The sequence below is a fragment of the Laccaria bicolor genome, genomic scaffold (assembly GCF_000143565.1).
Source record: "Laccaria bicolor S238N-H82 LACBIscaffold_11 genomic scaffold, whole genome shotgun sequence".
Classification (NCBI taxonomy): Eukaryota; Fungi; Basidiomycota; class Agaricomycetes; order Agaricales; family Hydnangiaceae; genus Laccaria; species Laccaria bicolor.
In genome coordinates this window covers 900321-920406 of record NW_001889882.1, presented here as the reverse complement: position 1 = coordinate 920406, position 20086 = coordinate 900321, and the positions used below count along the sequence as shown (strand labels likewise).

At 49.0% G+C, this 20086-nt stretch overlaps 12 protein-coding genes across 12 annotated transcripts; 5 read left to right on the top strand and 7 right to left on the bottom strand.

Moving 5' to 3' along the window:
- Window positions 1-72: 72 nt before the first annotated feature.
- LACBIDRAFT_297222 (uncharacterized protein) lies at window positions 73-459 on the bottom strand (the record flags this gene model as incomplete). Its single annotated transcript, XM_001880684.1, has 1 exon — window positions 73-459. One exon carries the CDS (start codon window positions 457-459, stop codon window positions 73-75), a length of 387 nt encoding a protein of 128 aa, XP_001880719.1.
- Window positions 460-465: 6 nt separating this feature from the next.
- Window positions 466-615, bottom strand: LACBIDRAFT_297221 (uncharacterized protein; the record flags this gene model as incomplete). Its single annotated transcript, XM_001880683.1, has 1 exon — window positions 466-615. One exon carries the CDS (start codon window positions 613-615, stop codon window positions 466-468), a length of 150 nt encoding a protein of 49 aa, XP_001880718.1.
- A 999-nt stretch (window positions 616-1614) lies between these two features.
- Window positions 1615-4350, top strand: LACBIDRAFT_326979 (uncharacterized protein; the record flags this gene model as incomplete). The annotated part of the gene is made up of 7 exons (XM_001880910.1): window positions 1615-1619; window positions 1688-1752; window positions 1879-1906; window positions 1960-2026; window positions 2140-2249; window positions 2294-2368; window positions 2424-4350. 7 exons carry the CDS (start codon window positions 1615-1617, stop codon window positions 4348-4350), a joined length of 2277 nt encoding a protein of 758 aa, XP_001880945.1.
- Window positions 4351-4855: 505 nt separating this feature from the next.
- Window positions 4856-6207, top strand: LACBIDRAFT_294233 (uncharacterized protein; the record flags this gene model as incomplete). Its single annotated transcript, XM_001880909.1, has 4 exons — window positions 4856-5151; window positions 5209-5378; window positions 5439-5969; window positions 6031-6207. A coding segment is annotated over one exon (150 nt), but the record flags the coding sequence as incomplete, so codon positions are not given.
- A 47-nt stretch (window positions 6208-6254) lies between these two features.
- Window positions 6255-6747, bottom strand: LACBIDRAFT_297218 (uncharacterized protein; the record flags this gene model as incomplete). The annotated part of the gene is made up of 2 exons (XM_001880682.1): window positions 6255-6506; window positions 6565-6747. The coding sequence occupies 2 exons, from the start codon at window positions 6745-6747 to the stop codon at window positions 6255-6257; spliced, it is 435 nt and encodes a 144-aa protein (XP_001880717.1).
- A 311-nt stretch (window positions 6748-7058) lies between these two features.
- Window positions 7059-8219, bottom strand: LACBIDRAFT_143750 (uncharacterized protein; the record flags this gene model as incomplete). The annotated part of the gene is made up of 6 exons (XM_001880681.1): window positions 7059-7221; window positions 7278-7390; window positions 7445-7589; window positions 7644-7672; window positions 7725-8024; window positions 8082-8219. Coding segments are annotated over 6 exons (888 nt in total), but the record flags the coding sequence as incomplete, so codon positions are not given.
- Window positions 8220-8777: 558 nt separating this feature from the next.
- On the bottom strand, window positions 8778-11528 carry LACBIDRAFT_297216 (alpha,alpha-trehalase-neutral trehalase; the record flags this gene model as incomplete). Its single annotated transcript, XM_001880680.1, has 9 exons — window positions 8778-8965; window positions 9021-9120; window positions 9172-9217; window positions 9273-9362; window positions 9416-9532; window positions 9590-10512; window positions 10569-11039; window positions 11089-11349; window positions 11397-11528. The coding sequence occupies 9 exons, from the start codon at window positions 11526-11528 to the stop codon at window positions 8778-8780; spliced, it is 2328 nt and encodes a 775-aa protein (XP_001880715.1).
- Window positions 11529-12036: 508 nt separating this feature from the next.
- On the top strand, window positions 12037-13989 carry LACBIDRAFT_294231 (uncharacterized protein; the record flags this gene model as incomplete). Its single annotated transcript, XM_001880908.2, has 9 exons — window positions 12037-12053; window positions 12107-12907; window positions 12961-12966; window positions 13019-13117; window positions 13168-13270; window positions 13322-13497; window positions 13551-13614; window positions 13666-13709; window positions 13776-13989. The coding sequence occupies 9 exons, from the start codon at window positions 12037-12039 to the stop codon at window positions 13987-13989; spliced, it is 1524 nt and encodes a 507-aa protein (XP_001880943.1).
- A 146-nt stretch (window positions 13990-14135) lies between these two features.
- LACBIDRAFT_297214 (uncharacterized protein) lies at window positions 14136-15541 on the top strand (the record flags this gene model as incomplete). The annotated part of the gene is made up of 7 exons (XM_001880907.1): window positions 14136-14317; window positions 14489-14714; window positions 14774-14872; window positions 14922-15004; window positions 15057-15268; window positions 15321-15405; window positions 15457-15541. The coding sequence occupies 7 exons, from the start codon at window positions 14136-14138 to the stop codon at window positions 15539-15541; spliced, it is 972 nt and encodes a 323-aa protein (XP_001880942.1).
- A 108-nt stretch (window positions 15542-15649) lies between these two features.
- LACBIDRAFT_297213 (uncharacterized protein) lies at window positions 15650-15957 on the bottom strand (the record flags this gene model as incomplete). Its single annotated transcript, XM_001880679.1, has 3 exons — window positions 15650-15721; window positions 15778-15865; window positions 15917-15957. The coding sequence occupies 3 exons, from the start codon at window positions 15955-15957 to the stop codon at window positions 15650-15652; spliced, it is 201 nt and encodes a 66-aa protein (XP_001880714.1).
- Window positions 15958-16391: 434 nt separating this feature from the next.
- Window positions 16392-17919, top strand: LACBIDRAFT_294230 (uncharacterized protein). Its single transcript, XM_001880906.1, has 4 exons — window positions 16392-16579; window positions 16637-16870; window positions 16923-17329; window positions 17382-17919. Exons 2-4 carry the CDS (start codon window positions 16738-16740, stop codon window positions 17820-17822), a joined length of 981 nt encoding a protein of 326 aa, XP_001880941.1. The 5' UTR covers window positions 16392-16579; window positions 16637-16737; the 3' UTR covers window positions 17823-17919.
- On the bottom strand, window positions 17883-20070 carry LACBIDRAFT_294229 (uncharacterized protein; the record flags this gene model as incomplete). The annotated part of the gene is made up of 4 exons (XM_001880678.1): window positions 17883-17962; window positions 18021-18708; window positions 18759-19945; window positions 19996-20070. 4 exons carry the CDS (start codon window positions 20068-20070, stop codon window positions 17918-17920), a joined length of 1995 nt encoding a protein of 664 aa, XP_001880713.1. The 3' UTR covers window positions 17883-17917.
- Between the last annotated feature and the right edge of the window lie 16 nt (window positions 20071-20086).

The window sequence follows — 20086 nt, the reverse complement described above, 5'->3', positions numbered from 1 at the left end:
CTCTTCTTACATCACGACCTTCTCTTCCAAGGACAATCGCTATCCCAGCGCACAATGAACCGTCTGAGAAGTTCAACGTCGTGGGGAACGGGAACGAGAATTTCGTTTACAGGTTCGATCCTTTACCGTTGGATCCTTGCGCCTGCTGCGATCCTCGCCTCTATTCTCCCTTCCCTCGTCACGCGCCCCCCGTTCTTCCTTTCTTTGGCCCTCATCTCCACATTCTTTTGACCTTTCCCTCTCCTTCCGCCGCTTCCACATCAGCTTTCTCACACAGCTTCCACAAAGGACCACTTTGACTAACGCCGACTTATTCTCACCATGCTCCACATATGCAAAGGGCAGCTCCATCGTTGTGAGGGTAATCTCACGCGCCATTCGATGATATTCACAGCGCGTATTCCCACATGTTGACTCCCCGAACCCTCCAAGGACTTCTTCTTCCGTTCTCCAACGCATCGCAAACTACGACTCAGATGGGTTAGCATATAGTGCCCAGGAAGATGGCTTATTTAAATGATATTTGACGTACATTCCCGGATTTGAAATGCTTGAGATCGCACAATGCGAATTCTCGGTACAAACTAGAATAATACTTGGCGGCGAGTTGCTCATCCCAAGACGAACCCCTTTCTTCCCCGTCCCGCAAAAACCTAGGAGTAGGTCAGTCACGTTGCGGACAAGGCTCAATGCTGAACATTTCTACTTATGTGATGCCTTCAAGATTTCAAATTCTGTCGTTCCAAGGGGCTTCCTTGCTCCTGACGACTTGGATGAATCTGCGAGGAGAGCCATTGTGGAAAGGATAGAAATGTAGCAGAGGTGGCTGTGCAATTCCTGGTGAGTGACACGTGGACGTCACAACGCATCTTTGAGGTGCATTCTGATCCTCTTCACCTTTTTAGACCTCCAGAACCTTGAATTTACAGGTTTAACTGGCACTTGGTAAAGTTACACGCGGCCTTGGCCTTGGCCCATAAGTTTTTCAAATCGTAAGTAAGTAATAGGGGAAAACTCGAATCCATTATTCCAGTCTCGTCAATCATTTGATTTTGCGCCATATGATGATATCCATGGTGTCCCCTGGGCCCTGGCGTCTCTGCTTTGCGATTTCTTGGTCTATGAAGGTCGGTTTCTTGATTTTTCAGCCGTCAAGGCATGTATACGTTTTGAAATGCCGACTTTAAAATGCTAACTCTTTCTCTAAAGTCTAGTATATATCCTATAGCTAAAGTAGACGCCCAAGATTACATTCTTACACTCATATAACCGAAGACCATGATCACTCACTAAAATGTAAGGCTCGGACGGACTGTTGCGGCAGATATGGATTCTTTTGATAAATATGGAATGTTGCTCTAAAGAGCCGTCTTCCGGTCTCCGTATGAAACAACCAGGGGAGGTTTTTTTCTCTCAATTTTCGGAACACATCCGACAGGGTGAGCCCACAGCTCTTTCTCAACGCGTGACCCTCCGTTGTGGAGATTGCGCGCGGGAGTGAATAAGGTTCAACGTTCAGGCTTTGAGTTCTGTTGATGACGAGGACTTTGGAGCAACAACTTCTTTGGGTACTTATGGACTCTAAGTACTGCCTGCAGGCGTCCAGGAATAATCATGGGGTTGATTTGCGATCATAGCACCCCTGCATTTCCCCAGATCCGTGCTAGCTGAAATTTGATATGTGCAGGGCTTGGCGTAAAGATTCGCACGCGAAGGTCTTACCTGACCCCCTTTATATTGGAATGACTGGTTGTAAGTTGACTCTTGGTCTCGTCCAATTGGGTGGGTCGAGAAATTACTTCGAATGTTGAAGGAAAGTCTCTCTTCTTTATAGTAGAGCAAAGAGTGCCAAGTTCGACAGCTGACTCCGAAAAACAGGTGACTGTGTGGTGATCGACCCTTGTCGGTATGCCCATCACCTCCGCGTCCTTATAATCTGAGGTGCTCACATGTCCTCAGCTATCCTGTCACATTCTCTTTCTGGCGACCGGGGTTTGCATGGCCACTGCCTCCATGCGTCCGTTTGGTCAGCGCTTGTTCAGCGACGAGATAGTTAGCTTAAGGTCCTTTCGTGTCAAGGGACTTCCCTCGCCACCCCCTTCTCTCAAAGCGTCATCTCTCAAACTTGGCAAATCACAGCCCTTTGCCACTATCCTTCGCTCGAAACGCTTCAATACCGCTGCATTTCAAGACATCTCTAACGAATTCGAGGACGTGAAAAGGGCGACAGACATGGGCTCTCCTCCGAGGTCGGTCCGCCTTCCACTCTCTCTGTGAATACACATTCTCATAGGCTTTCCCACGCCAGTGCGCTAGGAAAGAGCACCCAGAATCCAGTCAAAATTACTGAATCTGAGGTACAAGTAGAGTGAGCTCGCTTTGTCTCAAATAATTCTAGTTCTCTTCTCAACATCTAATCGTAGCCAGAATCCGGCTGAACGCCCACGCACAAAATCGCGGCTTGTGCGACTCCTCACGAGCAAGTTTGCATCTCGTTCATCTTCGTCTAAATCTCCACCCGCTCAACGCCCATTCAATCGGGTTCCGGTCGTGACGAGTGCTCATGCTAAACGACAACGCGATGCAGCCCTCCGCGAACGAGGGTTGCTGCCTCCGCTAAAGTCCAGCAAGGATCTCAGTCAACAGGAGAGGGAACAAGACAAACGCATCCCCATAGTTCTTTTGGAGCGAATGGAGCCTGGACCGCAGTCTGATGATCCTGACGTAGTCATGTCGGCGGCCGATCTCGTCAAACAAGAATGGGAAGCAAAGAATCAGGACGTGGAGTCATCACAACGAGAGCGGTTACAGAACTTCAGGTTTGGTGTAACCCCATCGTCATCCTTCGTTGAGGCAACAGCTCCAACATCAGCTACCGTCACACCTGTGGCCGAAGCCCCCAATGCGGCCGGAATTCCGGAAGAGTCAGAGGACTCCCAACCCTCCCAAGCTGCCTACCCTGAAGTCTCCAGCAGTGTGGCCGACGTTTCGAGAGACTCAGAGAGCTCGCAGCCCTCTCAAGCCACCGTCTCTGTATCCTCTAATGCGGCCGATGTATCGAGAGAATCGGAGAGCTCTCAGCCCTCCGGAACTCCCGTCCTTGAATCCCTCAATGCAGTAGACGTATCGAAAGACTCAGATAATTCTCAGCTTTCCCGAACCACTGTCGCTGAATCTCCCACTGCGACAGACGTATCGAAAGAAGCAGAGAGCGACCTCTCCTCCCAAATTTCCTTATTTGAATCTATGTCATTGTCTCTGAAAGCTTTGGCACTGATTACACCTATTCCAGAGGTACCATCGGAAATAGGAGAATATGTATACCCGTCGCTGCCTCCTTCTCCTGCACCTTCAGATGACTCTTTGAAGTCACATCTCTCTCCTACTTCCGCGCTTCTATCGTCATCAGTTTCTGTAGAGTCAACTGCCAGCCCGAGTGGCGCATCTACTCTAAGACCAATTCATACACCAGCGACGACAGCTTCGCCAACTCCGCGGACGCCAGCTCTTTCTCTCACGCCGCCGGCGATATTAACAACGCATTCAGACTCGTTGCCCAATGAGACACCAAGTTGTCACGTCCGGATTGATTCTTTCCCATTGGAAGAGTCCGTTTCTTCGCTTATGACTCCATCGCTAGATGGCACTTCGCATACGACGAATTCTACGACGTCGGAGTCTATGGGAAGCATGGAGAATGGAAAATTTGGCAATCTGCAAGTGAAGACGGTTGACCAGGGTCATAATATTCCGGTCATCATTGAGAGCCCAGTTGAAGAGACCTTTTCCAATGGGTTTGTTGCGGAAACGATAATGGAAGAAAAGGCGGAAGAAGAGGTGCCCGTCTCTTCACCACGGACACAGCGAAGAGGCTTGACCGACCCCACGGACGTCAAGCCAGACCGTCGAAAGTCTCTGAACCCTTTCAAGCGCACTGCGGTAGAAATTGACAATTCTGACAAGGCGTCGGTGTCAAAACGGTCAGTTTCGTCATCGCTTTCCAGCATGCGTCGGTCGGTCGTCGGCACTTTAACGAGAAAGGCAAACCTCGAAATTAATGTCAACGGCTTGAAGGGGTACAACACGTCCCACCTTCCTCCCTCGCCGACAGTGGACCGCTCCCGGTCACCGGTGCCAACCAGTCCACGTTCACCAGTGCCGGTCAGTCCACGTTCGCCGAGCTTCCTCAATCGCTCTCGGTCTCCACCATTGACCAGTCCAACTTCGCCAACGATCCAGCGCCGGGCTGTGGCGCCCATCATGTACAATCGTGGCAACATCTTGCTGGAGACTTGTAACATCGAGGACGAAGAATCAAGGCGAATGACTGAGCTTGCGTTCTTGGGATAGGTTCCTTGTTTTTTTTTCTTATCACTCTTTCATAAGACTTTATACCTCGATGTCCTTTTAAGGGACAGTCTTGACGAACTCAAACCCACGCCCATCAAACCCCGTCTCATCACGCTCATTCATGCATTTCAAACAATTTGGGAGTCATTTAGTAATGGTATAGTCAGTCCTTTTCATTGGTTTTCTCCGTCGTTACCGCACTGTATCTCTAATTTCGTGTACACTCTTACGGCGATACCTTAGTAGCTCAAAATATATTCTTGCGATATGGGTGAGACATGAGAGTTGTTGTTGCTATATTTAGACTTCCCCAGATCATGGGGTTATGGCAGTATGCGGCTCCGCAGGCTGGCCGAGGTTAATACGGATACTGGCCACGTGACTTGATTCGAAATACTTACGACAGTGACGATATATAAAGCAAGGAATGGAATTGATCTTCCTTCCTTTCTTTATCCCATCATCTCAGTAATCTGTTTCATTTTTCTCGTTAAATGGCTTCAAACCCTGATAACACTTCAAACAACGTTCAGCACTCTGACCCAATTCCAATCTCTTCTTCACGGGCCAGAGCACGTTCAGTCTCAGTTTCTTCTTCGTCCTCAGGTTCGGCTAGCTCTACCTTCGATCTCTCCACACCGCCCTCTGGCTCTTTAGGTTCCCAGCGGATCTCTATTCCCCAGACTTCGCCTTCAAGCTCTCCCATTCTTTCCTATTTTCTCGCCCAGTCCCCTACCAAGACTCCATCTTCAGCGACTTTCCCTTTCAAACGCAAGTTTGGAACCGCCCCCGTGTTTGAAGGTACCTGTTATCTCGCCTATATGATCCTTGATGTGAAATTTACTTGCATTTCATCAGCAGACGAAGAAACGGAAAAGGAGATACCTGTCGCCGCGCACGCGCGTCGAGCCAGTGCGACAGTAGCAAATCGCTTCTCTCAACCGCAAACCACGCTCCCTGACTCTCACCAGGAACGAGGTACAGGTCTTTTGCGAAGGCTCTCATTGAGCAGTTCCGCCTTCACCAAGGTAAGTCTCATCTGCCCCAATCATGAGACAAAATCAGAATTCATCGTTACATTCCGATAGCCGCAATTTGACTCCAATTCTCCCCCGAGCCCTCCTCCTAATACAGCTGTAAGCCCTACGACCAGAGGCGCTCCCTTCACCTCAAAGCCTCGTCGTTCGGCTACCGTCGCTGAGGGTGCCAAGCCTCGTCGAGCACCTTCTCCTATGGGAGAGCGGATTCTCAAAGGCCATTTCGATGGCTTTAATTGAATTTTTGCCCTAGGCTTATCTTTATCCGTCCACTCGTTTCCCTACCCTAACCGCTCTCCCAACTGTCCTTCCTTCGCAGCATGATACCCGCAACCGTCTGTGAGGTGTATTTCCACAACATATTGCGACCAGGACAACTCGTTATGACATTCCACTGTATATAGCGTGGACCTTTCTCTCCTGGGTCGTTGCAGTCTCATCGTTGTACTATTTGTTCACATTTTCAGATCTTACTTCCAACTCTCATCTCTCTTGTCGCGTTCCAATCTCGGCCACCTCCAGATCGTCATTCTTTTGAAACGCATCTCCCTTTGTGATATGGCGTGACAAAGAAACCATCACGTACGTTCGCTCGTCATTAACAATGCTCATGTAGATTGTTGATATACTTATATGTTTCTAGGCCATTTTGCAAGCCGCTATTGAGATTAATTGTTCTCTCTCTCTCTGAATCTTTCCTTCCGTTTCCGTCTTCGCCATTATTTCCGAAGCGACCAACTTGTACTTGTATATTAAGGAGTATTTGTACCGATAAATGTGTAGGTGAAAATGCTATGAAGAAACTTTTGCATACGCATAATACTGGCACTGTCCTCTCGCCTTGAAACGCTTGTCTTTGGAGCTTTCTCAACTGATATTCACAGGCATCGGCCGTTTGGAGAAAATTATCTTCTTTTTGACAACTGCCACCACAGACCAGGCTGGGCTACGCTGTTCTTCTTTCTCCTCAAAGTCGAGACCTCCATCCATCACATCGTCTTCTGAGTCGACATCAACGGAGCTCCGCACGGAGCTGCGATGGAGTATTGCGAGAGGTTTTGGGAGCGAAACGATCTTCCCTTCTAGAAGGTGGTGGCCGATGAGGAGAGTAGGTTTGTTCTGAGGGTCCAGTCAGCTCTGGAGCGACGTAAGAGAAAGACGGTGATTCTATGAATACCGTGATTTCATCAATGTTCAATGTCCCCACTAGTTTGCCATTTCTTTCTTTAGGATGGTTAGACTCAACCTCGAGGGTGCCTTGGAGTTCGACGAGGACAATCTCATCGTGTGATATCTTCGCTAGGCCCGGCGGTAGTTTTGGCTCAGATGAAGAATGAGCAATCGTGATGGGGATAAGCATGAAAGTTACATGGAAGTATCACTATCACGTTCATGATCATTGATCAAATGACAATCATTATTCGTTATCGTCCTGGTGTTGTAGCCAACGAAAGAACTGCCGTTCTGTTTACCCATTCTTCAAAGTTCTTCAAGAATATCATATCAATAAGCCCATTAATCTAAAGACGACAAAGGAATCAAGACAACGCTAGCACCACCCGTCATGTTTTTGGATAGTTGCCAAAATCCCAACTAAAACACTCCTAAGCCAAAAAATAAGATGGGTGCATGGAGAACTTGAACGTAATCGAGGCTCACCAAACAGTCGAGCTCGACCGTGGCTTCTGGGACCTCTCTGCCAACCTCCACGCTGGCAGGCCAAGGATCCGACAAGAGCCTCTCTATGACACTAACAATTCCGTGAGTGCGTATATCGACCACCCACGACGCATTGGTGACTGTGTCATATACGATTGATTTTCCAAGGTGACATCTGACAGGACTGGGTTGAGGTAGCTCATAAACCTGATGGGGGGGAAGGAAACGAACCGTGTTTCCATAGCGTATCCGCCCAACGCACAAGAAGATAGCACTCCGTTACAGGTTCCCATTGCGATAGGATCAGCTGTGTGGTAAACATGTGTGATGTGGTGGGTCGACGGCTGGAAGGTTAAGGTCAAATACGCAAAAATCGGACTCGAAAAAAAAAAACTCACAGGCGACGGAAGATGCAAGCGTGTTGATGCAAGTCTGTCTCCAGGAGATTCAAATGTTACAATGGGTGCGCCAAAAGTTGCGCCAAGAAGGCTCGCCAGAGCTCCCCCAAGAGAGTGACCAATAATCCATATGTTGGATTCTGGACTGATGTAAAGACAACCTGAGCAAGTGGCGAACATCGAGTGAAGAGGTACCTACTACATATATGAAATATTATTAAACAGGTCCTGAGGTAGAGAATGTCAGAAGCGAGTTGTGAGCTAGGAGGATCCAACCCACTGTACCAAGTGGATAAAACAAGCTGTCTTCAATAAGTGAGCGTTCCAAGCAATTCTGGTCGCATTTCCATCCTCCACGATAGCACCCACAAACTGTGGTCCATGTCCAGTCTATCCGCGCACAGCAGCAGCTAAATAATAGATTATCGTTCAACTTGTCCTTTTTGGCGGTCGGTCCTGCCCCTCCGAAAACACTCGCAGACGTTCCTTTGATGGAGAGAACTACTGTGCTGTTATCCGCAGTCGCAAATACATGTCCACGAAACCCATCGGCATCGGGCTCCCATCCAAACGGGTAGGACTGGGGAAGTGACGTTAAAAACTACATGTTCAGGTAAAATGTCGGAGAGCCACGAACAGTATTCCAACCCTCATTCAAATCGTACCAAGCAGGATCATCTGGATCCACATACGCGTTATTCGTCATCTTCGCGAGGTGCAGGAGAACTTCGCGACTCTCCACGTCAGGTCCGAGAACCTCCTCTTCCTCCCAGTCTAGCCATTCGTTCTCTCCAAACCGCAAAGCGCGTGTGCGGGCTCGAGCAAATGCGGAGAATGACGATGGTCGATGAGTTGTTATCGGTCGCGTGCGAATTGGATATGAGCCGTTCGAATAACCCTGAACAGCCTGTAGCTTGTCCGGAGATACGTCCGCAAAGATGATACGAGAAGAGTTTGAAGCGACTGCGTGAAGATGTCGCAATTCGAAATTCAAGGTAGGACGAGATTCTTGCACAGGTTGGCACGATTTGCGCGTGAACAGGTTAACAAGAGGGACGAGCAACGCCGCCAATGCCGTCGGGAGCATCAGGCATAACAAAAGGAGCAGGGGTGGGGACTAATCCAAACGGAGGAAGGAGAGATTCAAAAACTTCACAAACTACGGATTGCTTATTATTTGTTTGTAATTTGAATGACATTGGAACCCGTCAGAGCTACGAACTATTTATTTGCATCTAGGAAAAGTACTATGAGGGGAACGAGAGTGGAAACTTGGTTTCAATGCTGATGATTAATTGAGGGGATGTAAGGTATTGGTCAAAGTTTATGCCTATTAAGAAAGGTTTAAAGTCTCCATTGCAAGGAAGAGAGGGTCCGTCGGTGGCAGATTTGTCGTGGACTGAGCAGTCTCTCCGCTGATTCCACTAACGCCGGCACCAAAGAAGACCTCGGGACTCGTGCAAGCAGCCACTGCTCGGCGCATGTGACTAGTCAAAAACGAGAGACCGACTTGATAGGCAGCTGCAGGACAGGTTATCAGTTGTATATTCCGCAGAAGAATAAGAGAACAACTAACAATTCATCCACCCGAAACCCTCACGTGGCACCATCTTAAAGTCGATGCCTTGGTTACCGTACTCGGCGTCCACGAGATGAGAGAGCTTGACTGCATCAAACTATGTTTATGCGATAAGGGTTGAAATCACCAATCATTCACAGACACTTACCTTCTCTGGCACAACTCCATTAAAGTCAACGAATGCGGTGGTCATCCTGTTGACAGGGTGATAGATCAGCCGTAGTAGGCAAGAATAATGATAACACGAACATGTAGAGGAATCGATAAGCCAAACGCTGAGCCTCGTCCAAGTAACCATAACGCTCTAATCCTACCCAGGTCATAATCTGATGTGGAGGCCTATTTCATTGCCAATCAGAGGCACTTCGCAGAAACTACTATGAGAGACCTACCAGGCATATGGGTAATCCCATTGTCGATTGGGACGGTCAAGGGAGATCTTACCGCGCGATTCCTCCGTCCCCGACACTAGCCCTCCTAAAACTTCAAACTTCTTTAACGATCGAGTCCTAAGAGCAGAATATTGAATGATCAGGTCAATGTCGGAAACAGATAAGAGAACATACACAAGTTTCCAGCACTGTTCTTCACTCGCACATCCTGCCCACAGTGCCCAGAACGCGGTCACACTCTCGTACAAGATCTGCTGCTCAGCGACAGTGTCGTAGTCAAAGTAGAGGCCCTTGTTCTCATTCCATAGATACTTGTCAATTATCTGCTTCCTAAATTCTGCCCTCTCGAACCACTCATCACTTGTTTGCGGCCTGGACCTTGACCGCTCTCGATGAGGATTCGCGTAAGACTTGACCGAAGGCGGGAACGGGGCCAGTGGGAAGTCTTCATCCAATTCCAGTTCATCGTCAAAGACCTCACGAATGGCAGTGCCTATATCCACCTCGTACTTGTAGAGCAAGCATTGGAGGTCGATGGTTCCCAGGTTAGCGCAGCGCTTTTCGAACCTGTAAGTCGTGTCGTGACCAGACTCCCGGACTGATCGGTCATGCAAAAAGTATTCATCAAGGCCTGGCTCTTTTAAAACGCCATCGTTGTACTTTTCGCTAAATTCTAAAACGGAGAGGCCATGTTTAGCGGCGTATGGTTCAAGAATGTGCGTGAAATGAGTAGCCTCGGTTTCCGGAGGGATGCCCAAACCGTCCGGTCGGTAGCGGGACAAACCAGTCTTTGGGTCCATGCGAGGTTCCGCTACCCAGATGGTGTGGTACTCTTTGATGGCAGCTTGGATAGCACGCTTCAGCCACTCGCGGTTCGAGGAAAGATCTGAACGGTCAAGTTGGTTGTAAATTTGAAGTGCCATATCCGTCAGGAAGGGAGGCTGGGTCCTGCAGAGGTAGTAGCTACGACTTCCGTTCAGGATCTTGCCATAGTGTTTGATCTCGAAAATGAAGTGCTCCACCATGCCCTTGGCCATGCTTACTTGGCCGTCGACGAGAAGTCCAAGAGCGATGAAGTAAGAATCCCAGTTGTAGAGCTAATCAAGATATGAGCACTTGATGATGAATAACTGCATAGGAACTTGATGCGAACCTCATTAAAACGAGCACCTGGAACAATGAACGGGATGCCCTTCAGTGTCTTCCCTCCTTTTCCGTCATCCACTTCATTCATAGCCAAAGCCAGAATTCCAGGCTTCGAGTTCAGGCTTTTTACGAACAAGGGATCGTCGGGCTTCTCTGGCAGAACCTGGACGTCGAGGTTCATATGAGGCTTGTCCTTTGCGACTTGGCGATAGTATTCAGCCATAGCTGGCTCGCCATGTGGCACATATATTCTTGGATTTACGCGTCCCGTTCGATTCTTGGGATCGGCGGTAATAATTTCGAGACCTTCGCCATCGATGCGCCTAGTCAAGGAGTGCCAAAACGAATGCTTGATCATACGAGATAGACGGTCCACAGGATTTTCTGTCAGACGCGCCTCGTCGAGGACAATGCGCTTCCTGTTATGATCGCGGGCGAGGGCCAGCTCTTGCAATAGGTTTGATAGCATATAAGTACCCTATGGAACATTAGCAAAAGCAAGCAAAGGCGATGCAGAAGCCACCAACTCTAATATCGAAGGTCTTGAAGCCATTGCTAGTTGCTGTCCCAAGGGCCATCATCTTTGGCCCAGCATCTGTAACGCTTATCTGGAAGTCACCATCTGTGTCTTCCTGTTCGAGCACCACACGGATAGTCTCCTCGACATCTATGAGGAAGCGACGTGGGGCTGTAACACTCTTCTCATCATGGGACATACGACGTGGCCGTAGATGCCAGTCTTCTTGGAAAGCCGGCAATTTTTTGGGGTTGTAACCATGAAGGTAGGACTTGACGGCGTCGTGAGTTACAGGCGTATTGAAAAGGAAGTCCTTACGTGGCTGTAAGTTCGAGAACGCGTATGTGCCTCGCTTCCACCATAATACGCAGAAGCATCGACGTTGACCGCTCTGTGGGGTTGTTCGTCGATGAAAGTAACCGTCGCGGGATGGACGACGGCTGGGGCCATATTGTATTAGATTAGAGAGAGTAAAAAGGATCGACAGGAAGAGCAAGGGAGAGAGAGTAGAGAGGAACTGGAGAGAAATGTGGGGTCGAGTCAAATTGCGCGTCTATGGTCTAGAGTTCAGGTTCGAACTAGTCCCACGTGTCCTGGCTTGCTCGCCGCTTGCTATGATGGTGTCCTGGGGAGCCTAGCGTGAGATCACTGAGATGGTAAATTGCTGACTGGTTGATTTTGTCGACAAAAATTGCGTGAGGAAGAGCAAACGGTTGAGCAAATGACACGATGAGACGATCGCGGAAATCCTGTGGCGTTCGAGTGGCTTTTTGTACCTGGCGCCAGCCAGATGACGGAGATAGGACTTGATAGCACTCTTATCACTTGTCAGAAAATAAGAAACTCTGAACGAATTGGCGAGCTTCTGACTCTGAGGCAACCTTTGTGAGGATTTCTAAATTAGGACTCGGTCCGTATTGCTCAAAGACGTAAATAACATTGTTCTCAGTTCACAACCATGGCCTTTGCAACAACGTGGGTCGTCTTTTCACAAAAAGTCGTTTTAATTTTTCTAAAGAGTACTATAGGTCTTCTGCTTTCGCCTCTAAACCAGCAGGCGGTTCCATCTTTGGGAATCCACAGCCTCAACAGCAACAGCAGCCTTCAACCTCAACCTTTGGACTCGGAAATGCACCACCCCTAGGGCAAGGCCAACAACAACCATCGGCCTTCGGATCGTTTGCGCAGAATCAGCAAAATCCTCAACCGGCAGCCGGAGGCGGAGGCCTGTTTGGACAACCTTCCCAGCAGCAGCAACCCCAACAGCAGACTGGGGGTCTATTCGGCCAGCCTTCGCAGCAGCAGCAGCAGCCTTCTGGGGGTTTATTTGGCCAGTCCTCGCAGCAACAGCAGCCTTCGGGAGGTTTATTCGGCCAACCTTCTCAGCAACAGCAGCCTTCTGGGAGTCTGTTTGGCCAGTCATCTCAACAGCAACCTGCCGGTGGTTTGTTCGGTCAGAATCCTCAACCTCAACAACAACAATCTGCAGGAGGTTTGTTCGGTCAGAATCCTCAACCTCAGCAACAACAATCTGCAGGAGGCTTGTTCGGCCAGTCCACTCAGCAACAACAGCAACAGGGTGCAACGGGAGGAGGTCTATTTGGCTCGACGACTACACAACAGCCTCAACAGAATGTGTTCGGTGGGTTTGGCGGAAATACATCGGGACAACAGCAGCAAGGAGGGCTTTTTGGAGGAGGAACCACAAATGCCCTTCAGGCTCAGCCCACTCAACAAAGTGGTGCATTTGGTGGAGGCTTCGGCTCAACAAGCGGCAATCCGTTATTTGGAAATAAAACTCAGCTCCAGCAGCAGCAGCAACAACAACAGTACGCTTCTTAAAATATTTTGTTTCCTCTTTATTCACTTCTTTGCACATCAGGTTTGTGTAAGTCAAAAACTTGACAACCATTTGTCAGTGATATTTACCAACGTTCCAGCCCCCAAAATACTCTGCAACCCACTGGACCTCTCTTCACGAAATCGACTAAATTCAATGACCTTCCTGAAAATGTGAAGCAAATATTGGAAAGCATCGAGTAGGTATGCGCGGCTGTGATTATTTACATCTTGTCTGATCTCTGTTCAGAACTCATATCCAAGGTCGGGTTCAGATAAGTAAAGACCTGCATCAACGCAAGTTAGGTGAGGAACCTACAAAAGGACAAGAACAAATTCGCACCATACACAAGGTGCTTCACATTCAATCTTCTTTCGTGTGTCAAAAACCAAAGGCTTGTTAGGATCTCATAAATATTGCAACGACGATACGGAACGACTTGCACCACACTCAAGATCTGAAAGCCAAGGTGGATCAAGCAGTGGAAGACACCATAATCGCAATACGCATTATCGATGGGTTTAGGAATCCACAAAGCGGCACAAGCTATTTGAAGGACCACGCTCGGTATCCCCTCGAGTGAGCACGAGATTCTGAGGTCTGACGTTTTCTATATTTACTAAAGTTTTTAGATTCTTCACTCGCGTCACTAATCAAATGCGGGAGAGGCTGACTTGGTACAAGACAACCATCGAGGTGCGACCTTTTTCCACTTACTACTACCCGCCTGAACGTTACTCGTGATAGCAAATTGAAAGGAAACTTACGTCGTCTGCGAATCAAGCTCAAACACCGCAAGGTTGGTTTGGATACCTTGACTTCTATCAGCTTGCCTTTGATTTGACTCTTGTCGAAACAGGCATTGTGGCTACCCTTCAAGCGCAACATGCGACCTTCCTAGCCCTTGCAAGCAAAACGGCGGCTGTTGACGCTGAACTACAGAAGGTCAAGGCGTTGTACACCCAACTTTGGCGAACGAAGACAGGGAGCGTCAGAGATCCTTTTGCTGGCTATGATAAACCTGTTGACAGCAATTCTGACCTGGGTATGGGAAGTTTGTGTGTTCGGTAGTAGCTACATTCTGTTTGTTTCGAACAAATAGAGATCACTTTTCTCAAGTTCGCCATTCGTCTATCTTCGGTCTTACCTGCTTTAGACTGCTATCGTTCCTATACTAGATCTCGTCTGCAGAACTGGATTCAACCTTGAGCATCAACATGTCAACACCAGGCGCGTCAGCCCCTTTGACTTTTGTCGTCAATGAAAGGGTTCTCTGCTACCATGGACCCCTCGTTTATGAAGCCAAGGTCCTTAAGACAACAGTTTTTGACGAAACGACCACACTCACCGGCGTCATGGGCCCTCATTATTTCGTGCATTACAAGGGATGGAAACAAACGTGGGTCCCGAAAAGTTCTGTTTTCGTTCAAATTGGACCTGTTTCTCTGTTCTCTCGATGCCGTCCTTGTAGCTTGAGATGTTGAGAGTGCGAAAGAGAGAGAGAGAGGGATCGGCAATCATGTCATTTTCAAAAATCCAACGACTAATGTATCCTTGCATCCATCGCTAGGTGGGACGAATGGGTCCCTGGTCACCGTCTCCTCAAGCTAAACGAGACAAATATCGCGTTGCAAAAGCAACTGCAGGCAAGCAATGCGCCTAGTGCTCAGAGCGGTTCTACATCAGCAAAGGTACAGAATAAAAGCGTTGCCGGCGGCTCGATAAAGGACGGAGCAAGTACTCGAGCTGGGGCGAGGAAAGACGGGACTCGAGGGACGAAGAGGGCCAGGGAGGAGGTACGTTCCTATATGTCAGATGCTTTCGATTTCCCTGAGCTCCTCGTCTGTTCCAACAGGACGAGAGCAGCAGAAAGCCTGATATACGGTTCAATGTCCCAGAAATCCTCAAGGTCAAACTAGTTGACGACTGGGAAGCGGTGACGAAAAACAATCAGGTCCTCAATGCCCCTCATGTTCCCTTCCTCATCTTATCATATCTTTCAGCTTGTATCACTCCCACGCAGCCCAACCGTCGCAGAAATTCTAACAAGTTTTTCGGATCACGTACTCAAGACAAAGCCTCCGCAGTATTTTATAACCTTCTCTTCTTCCGTCTTCGCGAATGACTATGGTCACTAGCATCCGTGAACCAGGGCTTGTCCTTCCAACGATTCTCTCAGGCCTTCAATGCTACTTTGACCGTGCCCTTGGCGCCAACCTTCTTTACCGTTTTGAAAGGCCCCAATACGCTGAGATCCGGAAACAATATTGGACTGGTCCGAAGGTTGTTGCGGGCCAGGAAAAGGAAATGAGTCAGATATATGGGGCGGAGCATTTGCTGAGGATGCTTGGTACGTCTTCTTGTTTCGCTCTTGGTATCATGGTCAACGTTGACATGCGCAGTGAGTCTTCCCAATATGATAGCTAGCTCCTCTCTAGATGCGGAGTCGGTTCACTTGGTGCGGGATTATGTTAGCGAGTTGCTTTTGTAGGTGCTGTTCCATTCAGGACGGCTTCTTGTCTCACTCCATTATTCTAGGTATATGGTTCACGAGCAGGAAAAGATATTTCTAACAGAGTACGAGAGTGCTAGCCTTGCATATCAGAGTATTTCGAGATCATAAATCATTCTCTGCCGTTCTACGCATAATCAAGACCAACATCTGCAAGCGTTCGCTATTTTACATTGCGGTTACAATACATTTGTAAGTGATTAACATCCAACATTTCATCTACGAGCAGTTGCAAGGCTTGTTGCTTGTCAAGCACCCGCAACTGTCTCCCGCTCCAGTTTGGCAATGGCACTTGAGCAACAAACAGATCAACCAAGGGCATAGAAGATGAATGTGGTTTAAAGTACCTGAGCGGTATGGGCCTTCTTAGGACAGTCTGCGCAATTGCAGTGGTCCTTTTCGCATGTGCAGCCAACGCCCGCAGGGCCACAAGAGCTGGACAGAGAAGACTAAGAGAGCTAGTACTGTGTGGTAGAGACTACTCACGCGCAATTGGTTTGGCAGGTACAATCTCCTGGTGTAGTCATTGTGTTTTTTAAAGAAGCATCGATTCAGGTTTTGCGGGATTAAATATCAAGGAATAGGGGTGACGTATTGTCTCAGACGCCAACGACGTCATGAGGCAATTGTGCATAACTGTGTTACATAAGCACACGAAATAAAGACAAACAACGCGGCCCGCCTGTTACTCAATCTGGGCACCATCAATGATCTGACCGCAAGTGATTATGACCGCCTCAAGGCACTTTACGTATCTTCTCGTCTTCCCATCGTCGCTGGCATGGCATACCAGCAGTCGCCATCTTATCAGGCTCAGCAACAACAGGCTCAAGCGCAGCAAAACGATGTCGTCTCAGGCGATCAATATCGCTACGCCTTGACCAATTTCGTTCGTTCATACGCGAACTTTCAGTCTCCAGATCTGACGCTGTTAGTTCCGTCCTTTAGCGAATTGCCCACGAAAAGGTAGAGCAGCAAAGATTACAATTAGAAGAGCAAGAACGGCAGGTTGCACAATTGCGTGCACGGATCACACTTCTTGAAGGAAATCCAGGCCCTTCAACTCGGGGTCAAGGAGGCAATACCGTTGACGATTTCTCAATCAAGGTATTTACCAGTTGGATTGCAAGAGGCGACTGATTTTACGCTGTATGTCCTAGAACGCCGCATCCCAGCTCGATAAATTGATTAATCGATGGGCCGCAGATGTCGTCCGAGCACCTCCAGCCCCACTCCAAGAAATCTGTGCCTCTATTCTAAATGATGTTGTCAACGGGTTGGAGGTGACCCAGGTGGAAACGACGCCGATGCAGGTCCAGTGTTACCTGCGGCATGCGATGGCTGAAACGATCTCAGAAGGAATTATCAATTGCCTCATCGTTACCAACTCGAGCGAGGCGAACGTTCAGCTAACTCGAATCCACGAGCACATATTCGCCCGTGAGTTTAGTCCTTGCGATCACTATATTTCCTAATTGTGCGTCCTTTCAAGGTGACCCTACTGTTGCTTGTGTTTGGCGCCGCCAGACCTTTTCTGCCGCTGTTGAATCGTGTACGCCGGACATGTCCCTCAGTGTTCTGTATGAGCAGATACCGGAATTGATGAAGCTCCTCAACGCCAGAATACCAGCTTCGGGCGGCGTATCTATTCTCGACTCTGCATACGCCTTCTCTCGCATGTTGCATGGCTCGGGATCCAGCTCCAGTGATGCATTCTATCGCGCCTTTGTTCCAGAACTAGGAAGTACGCTATATCCGCGGCAGATCGAACTTGTCAAACGATGTTTGAAGAGTGAAAGAGGCGAGTTAGATCGAGTTGGAGCCACGATTTTCCCTGGCCTGGTTAAGGTTTCAAGGGGACCTGCTTCAGTTCCGGGGCAGCCAGATGAAAACATTCAAGTAAGCTCTCTTATTCCTTTTCCATGAAACGCGATATGAATATCATTTGAAGACGGTTGTAAGGCGGGCACAGGTTATCTGTGAATGCGCAATGGGAGGTTCTTCTTTGCCATCGCAGCCCACACCGCAACCGTATCCGCAGGATAATATGCAGCAAGGACCAGCCCCTCCTTTTCCGCCGCAAGGGACGCCAGGTTTTGCTCAGACCAACATGCAAGGAGTACCACCGTCTCCCGCACAATTTGCCCAAGGTGGACCTGCCCCGCCTTTTGCTCAGAATGGGATGCAGGGAGGACCTGCCCCGCCATTCTCTCAACAAGGAGGAACATACCCGCAAAACGACATGCGGGGAGGAGCTGCATCGCCATACCCTCCAAATGCCGGCGACAGAGGTGCTTCACCATATCCCCCGAATGGCATGCAAGGAGGAGTATCCCCACCCCCAATGTCAAACAATAATATGCCAATGGGCAATCAGCCAAGCTACTTCTAACGATGCTTATCAGTTTATACCTGTCTCTCTATATTTCTTACAGTGTGTTTGATGAGGTTTCTGGTTTCTCATAATCTATTCGGGAATGTGATGGTCTAAACAACAAGCAATGAGGCCAAGGTTGCCTGAGTTTGAATGACCTATGATGAACAGTTAATCGATTCATCACCAGACGCTGTTCTGATGGGAAGCACTTACGTCTAGGGCTTGCTGCACCTCTAATCTTCGCCGTGCAGCCTCTAGCCAATCGTGCAACAGTGTTTTTGCGGGGCCCTTTAGCTGATTAAGTTCTCTCGTTGCAGTATCCAGATCCTTCTCATTCAGGTAATACTCCGCTCTTGCCAAAACGCTGAGAACATCATCTCCTTCTACGAGCCCATTCCTCTTGAACCGCAAGCTGGAAAGAGCACGACTGGCAAGGTAAGAGAGAACGCCTGCATTCTCATCGGGTACAAGAGCGACCTGAGATACCTTGGGAGCTACCTCGCTCGCAAACCAGGATGCCAGATCGGCAAATGGCTCCACGCCGATGTCAGGTATATCAGTGCCCTCCAAACTCTCCAGAATCACGGTAACGACGGGATCCTCTCGCGCGGCCGACATGTGTCGAAGAACCCTAAGCTCTTCACGAAATGGTTTTCGAACGGGTGATGAGATTGCGGAGGAATTCAATGCACGGAGAGCAGACCACAGAGCGTGAATGCGAATGTTCTCGTCCAGATATGTCGAGTTGTCAAGAGCGATGTTTTCGAGACGTTTTATTTGGGCAGATAGTTCGTCCAGTTTGGCGAGACGGCCGCCTCGCTCCTGCTCTACGCGAACCTTGATCTCACGAATCCAGCGTCGCTGGAGTTCGATGCCTTGAGCGATAACCTCTTCTTTCAGCCTGTCAAATGTCAGGTTAGAGGAAGCGAAGTAAACGTAACTGAGACGTACCGTTCATTGATGAGCTCAGTTTGAGTCCTGAGTTCGTGATTCAACTTTTCGCGGTACGCCTGAATGAACTTCACCCTCTCCTCCTCAAAGAATCTCCTGAAACCTTCTTCCTGACCATCAAGCTTGTCTTGTGCCTCCATCTCCAGCTCAAGAAGTCTTTGAGTATAATCCCTAGTTTGCTCGTCGAGCTTTGCCTCGAGAGAAGAACGTTCCTCTTCTTTCACTTTCTCGATTCTTTCGACGAGGGCGGCAAGATCACCTTTGGCTGACTCAAGAACGTCTGCGGCTTTCGATGCAGCCTTGGGATTAGATTCAAGGTAGGAAGCGAGGTTGTCGATGGTTCCCGCGAGATGCGTGATGATGGGCTCCGATGCACTCAGCGAGGATATGGCAGATGCAACGAGCGGAAGGGTGACGGCAGCAACATCCTCCGACTCCGGCTTTGACTCCGGACCTTTCGTTTTTTCCGCTTTGGGGGGTGAAGGGCGAGAAAAGCCAGGAGGGGGTTCGAAACCGAGTGGGAGGGGAGCACTATAAACGGTGATATCAACTTCTTTTGAAGGTGGAGATGGTGTGGAAGGAGTGACGTCTGTCGGCGAGGGTATAGGCGTCGTGCTGTCCGGGGAGTAAGGTTTGCCTGCAATGGCAAATTCAGCCCTCCGCACAAGTTCAGCCATTTCGCCGGCAAGCTGGTCTCCCCGAGATGCTTTGAGGTCTTCAGCCTTGTGGGACAATTTAGTTACCTCGTCACGAATTTCCTCCTTGACATGACCGATGACAGGTTCGACCTTTGCCTTTGTTTCCCTGATGACTTTGAATGTTGCAGCCTTCGCCTCACTAGCCTTCTTCTCCGCCGCAATTTTCGCAGACTCGACAACGTCGTGTGAGCTGGGAGTACGGTTGATTGTATCGGTGATGAAACGCTGGGTTGAAATTACCGCGGTTTTGCCACCTTCGACGACGTCGTCAACCGTGAGTGTATCCCATCCATGGCTCTCGGCAAACTCCAGCATAGATTGACCTAGAGGGACGTTGTCGGAGAAGAAGTCATAGTAGGTCTGATTATTAAATCCAATAAACGCGCTGCCGACGTAGAAGGTCCCGGCGAGGGCTGTGGTTGTCCAAAACACCTTCCGAACAATTCCCCTTTTCTTTTTTGGTAATGGCGATGATTCCGTGGCAAGACGCTGAGATAGAATTAGCAGGAAAATTAGTAAAAAAAGAGAGCTAGGCTCACCCGTCGAATAACGCGCACAGCTCCCCGACCAGAAGTCGACGCGACCTGTCTCGAGACAGGGATTGCTCGATACATCTGGTAGCCGTCAGCC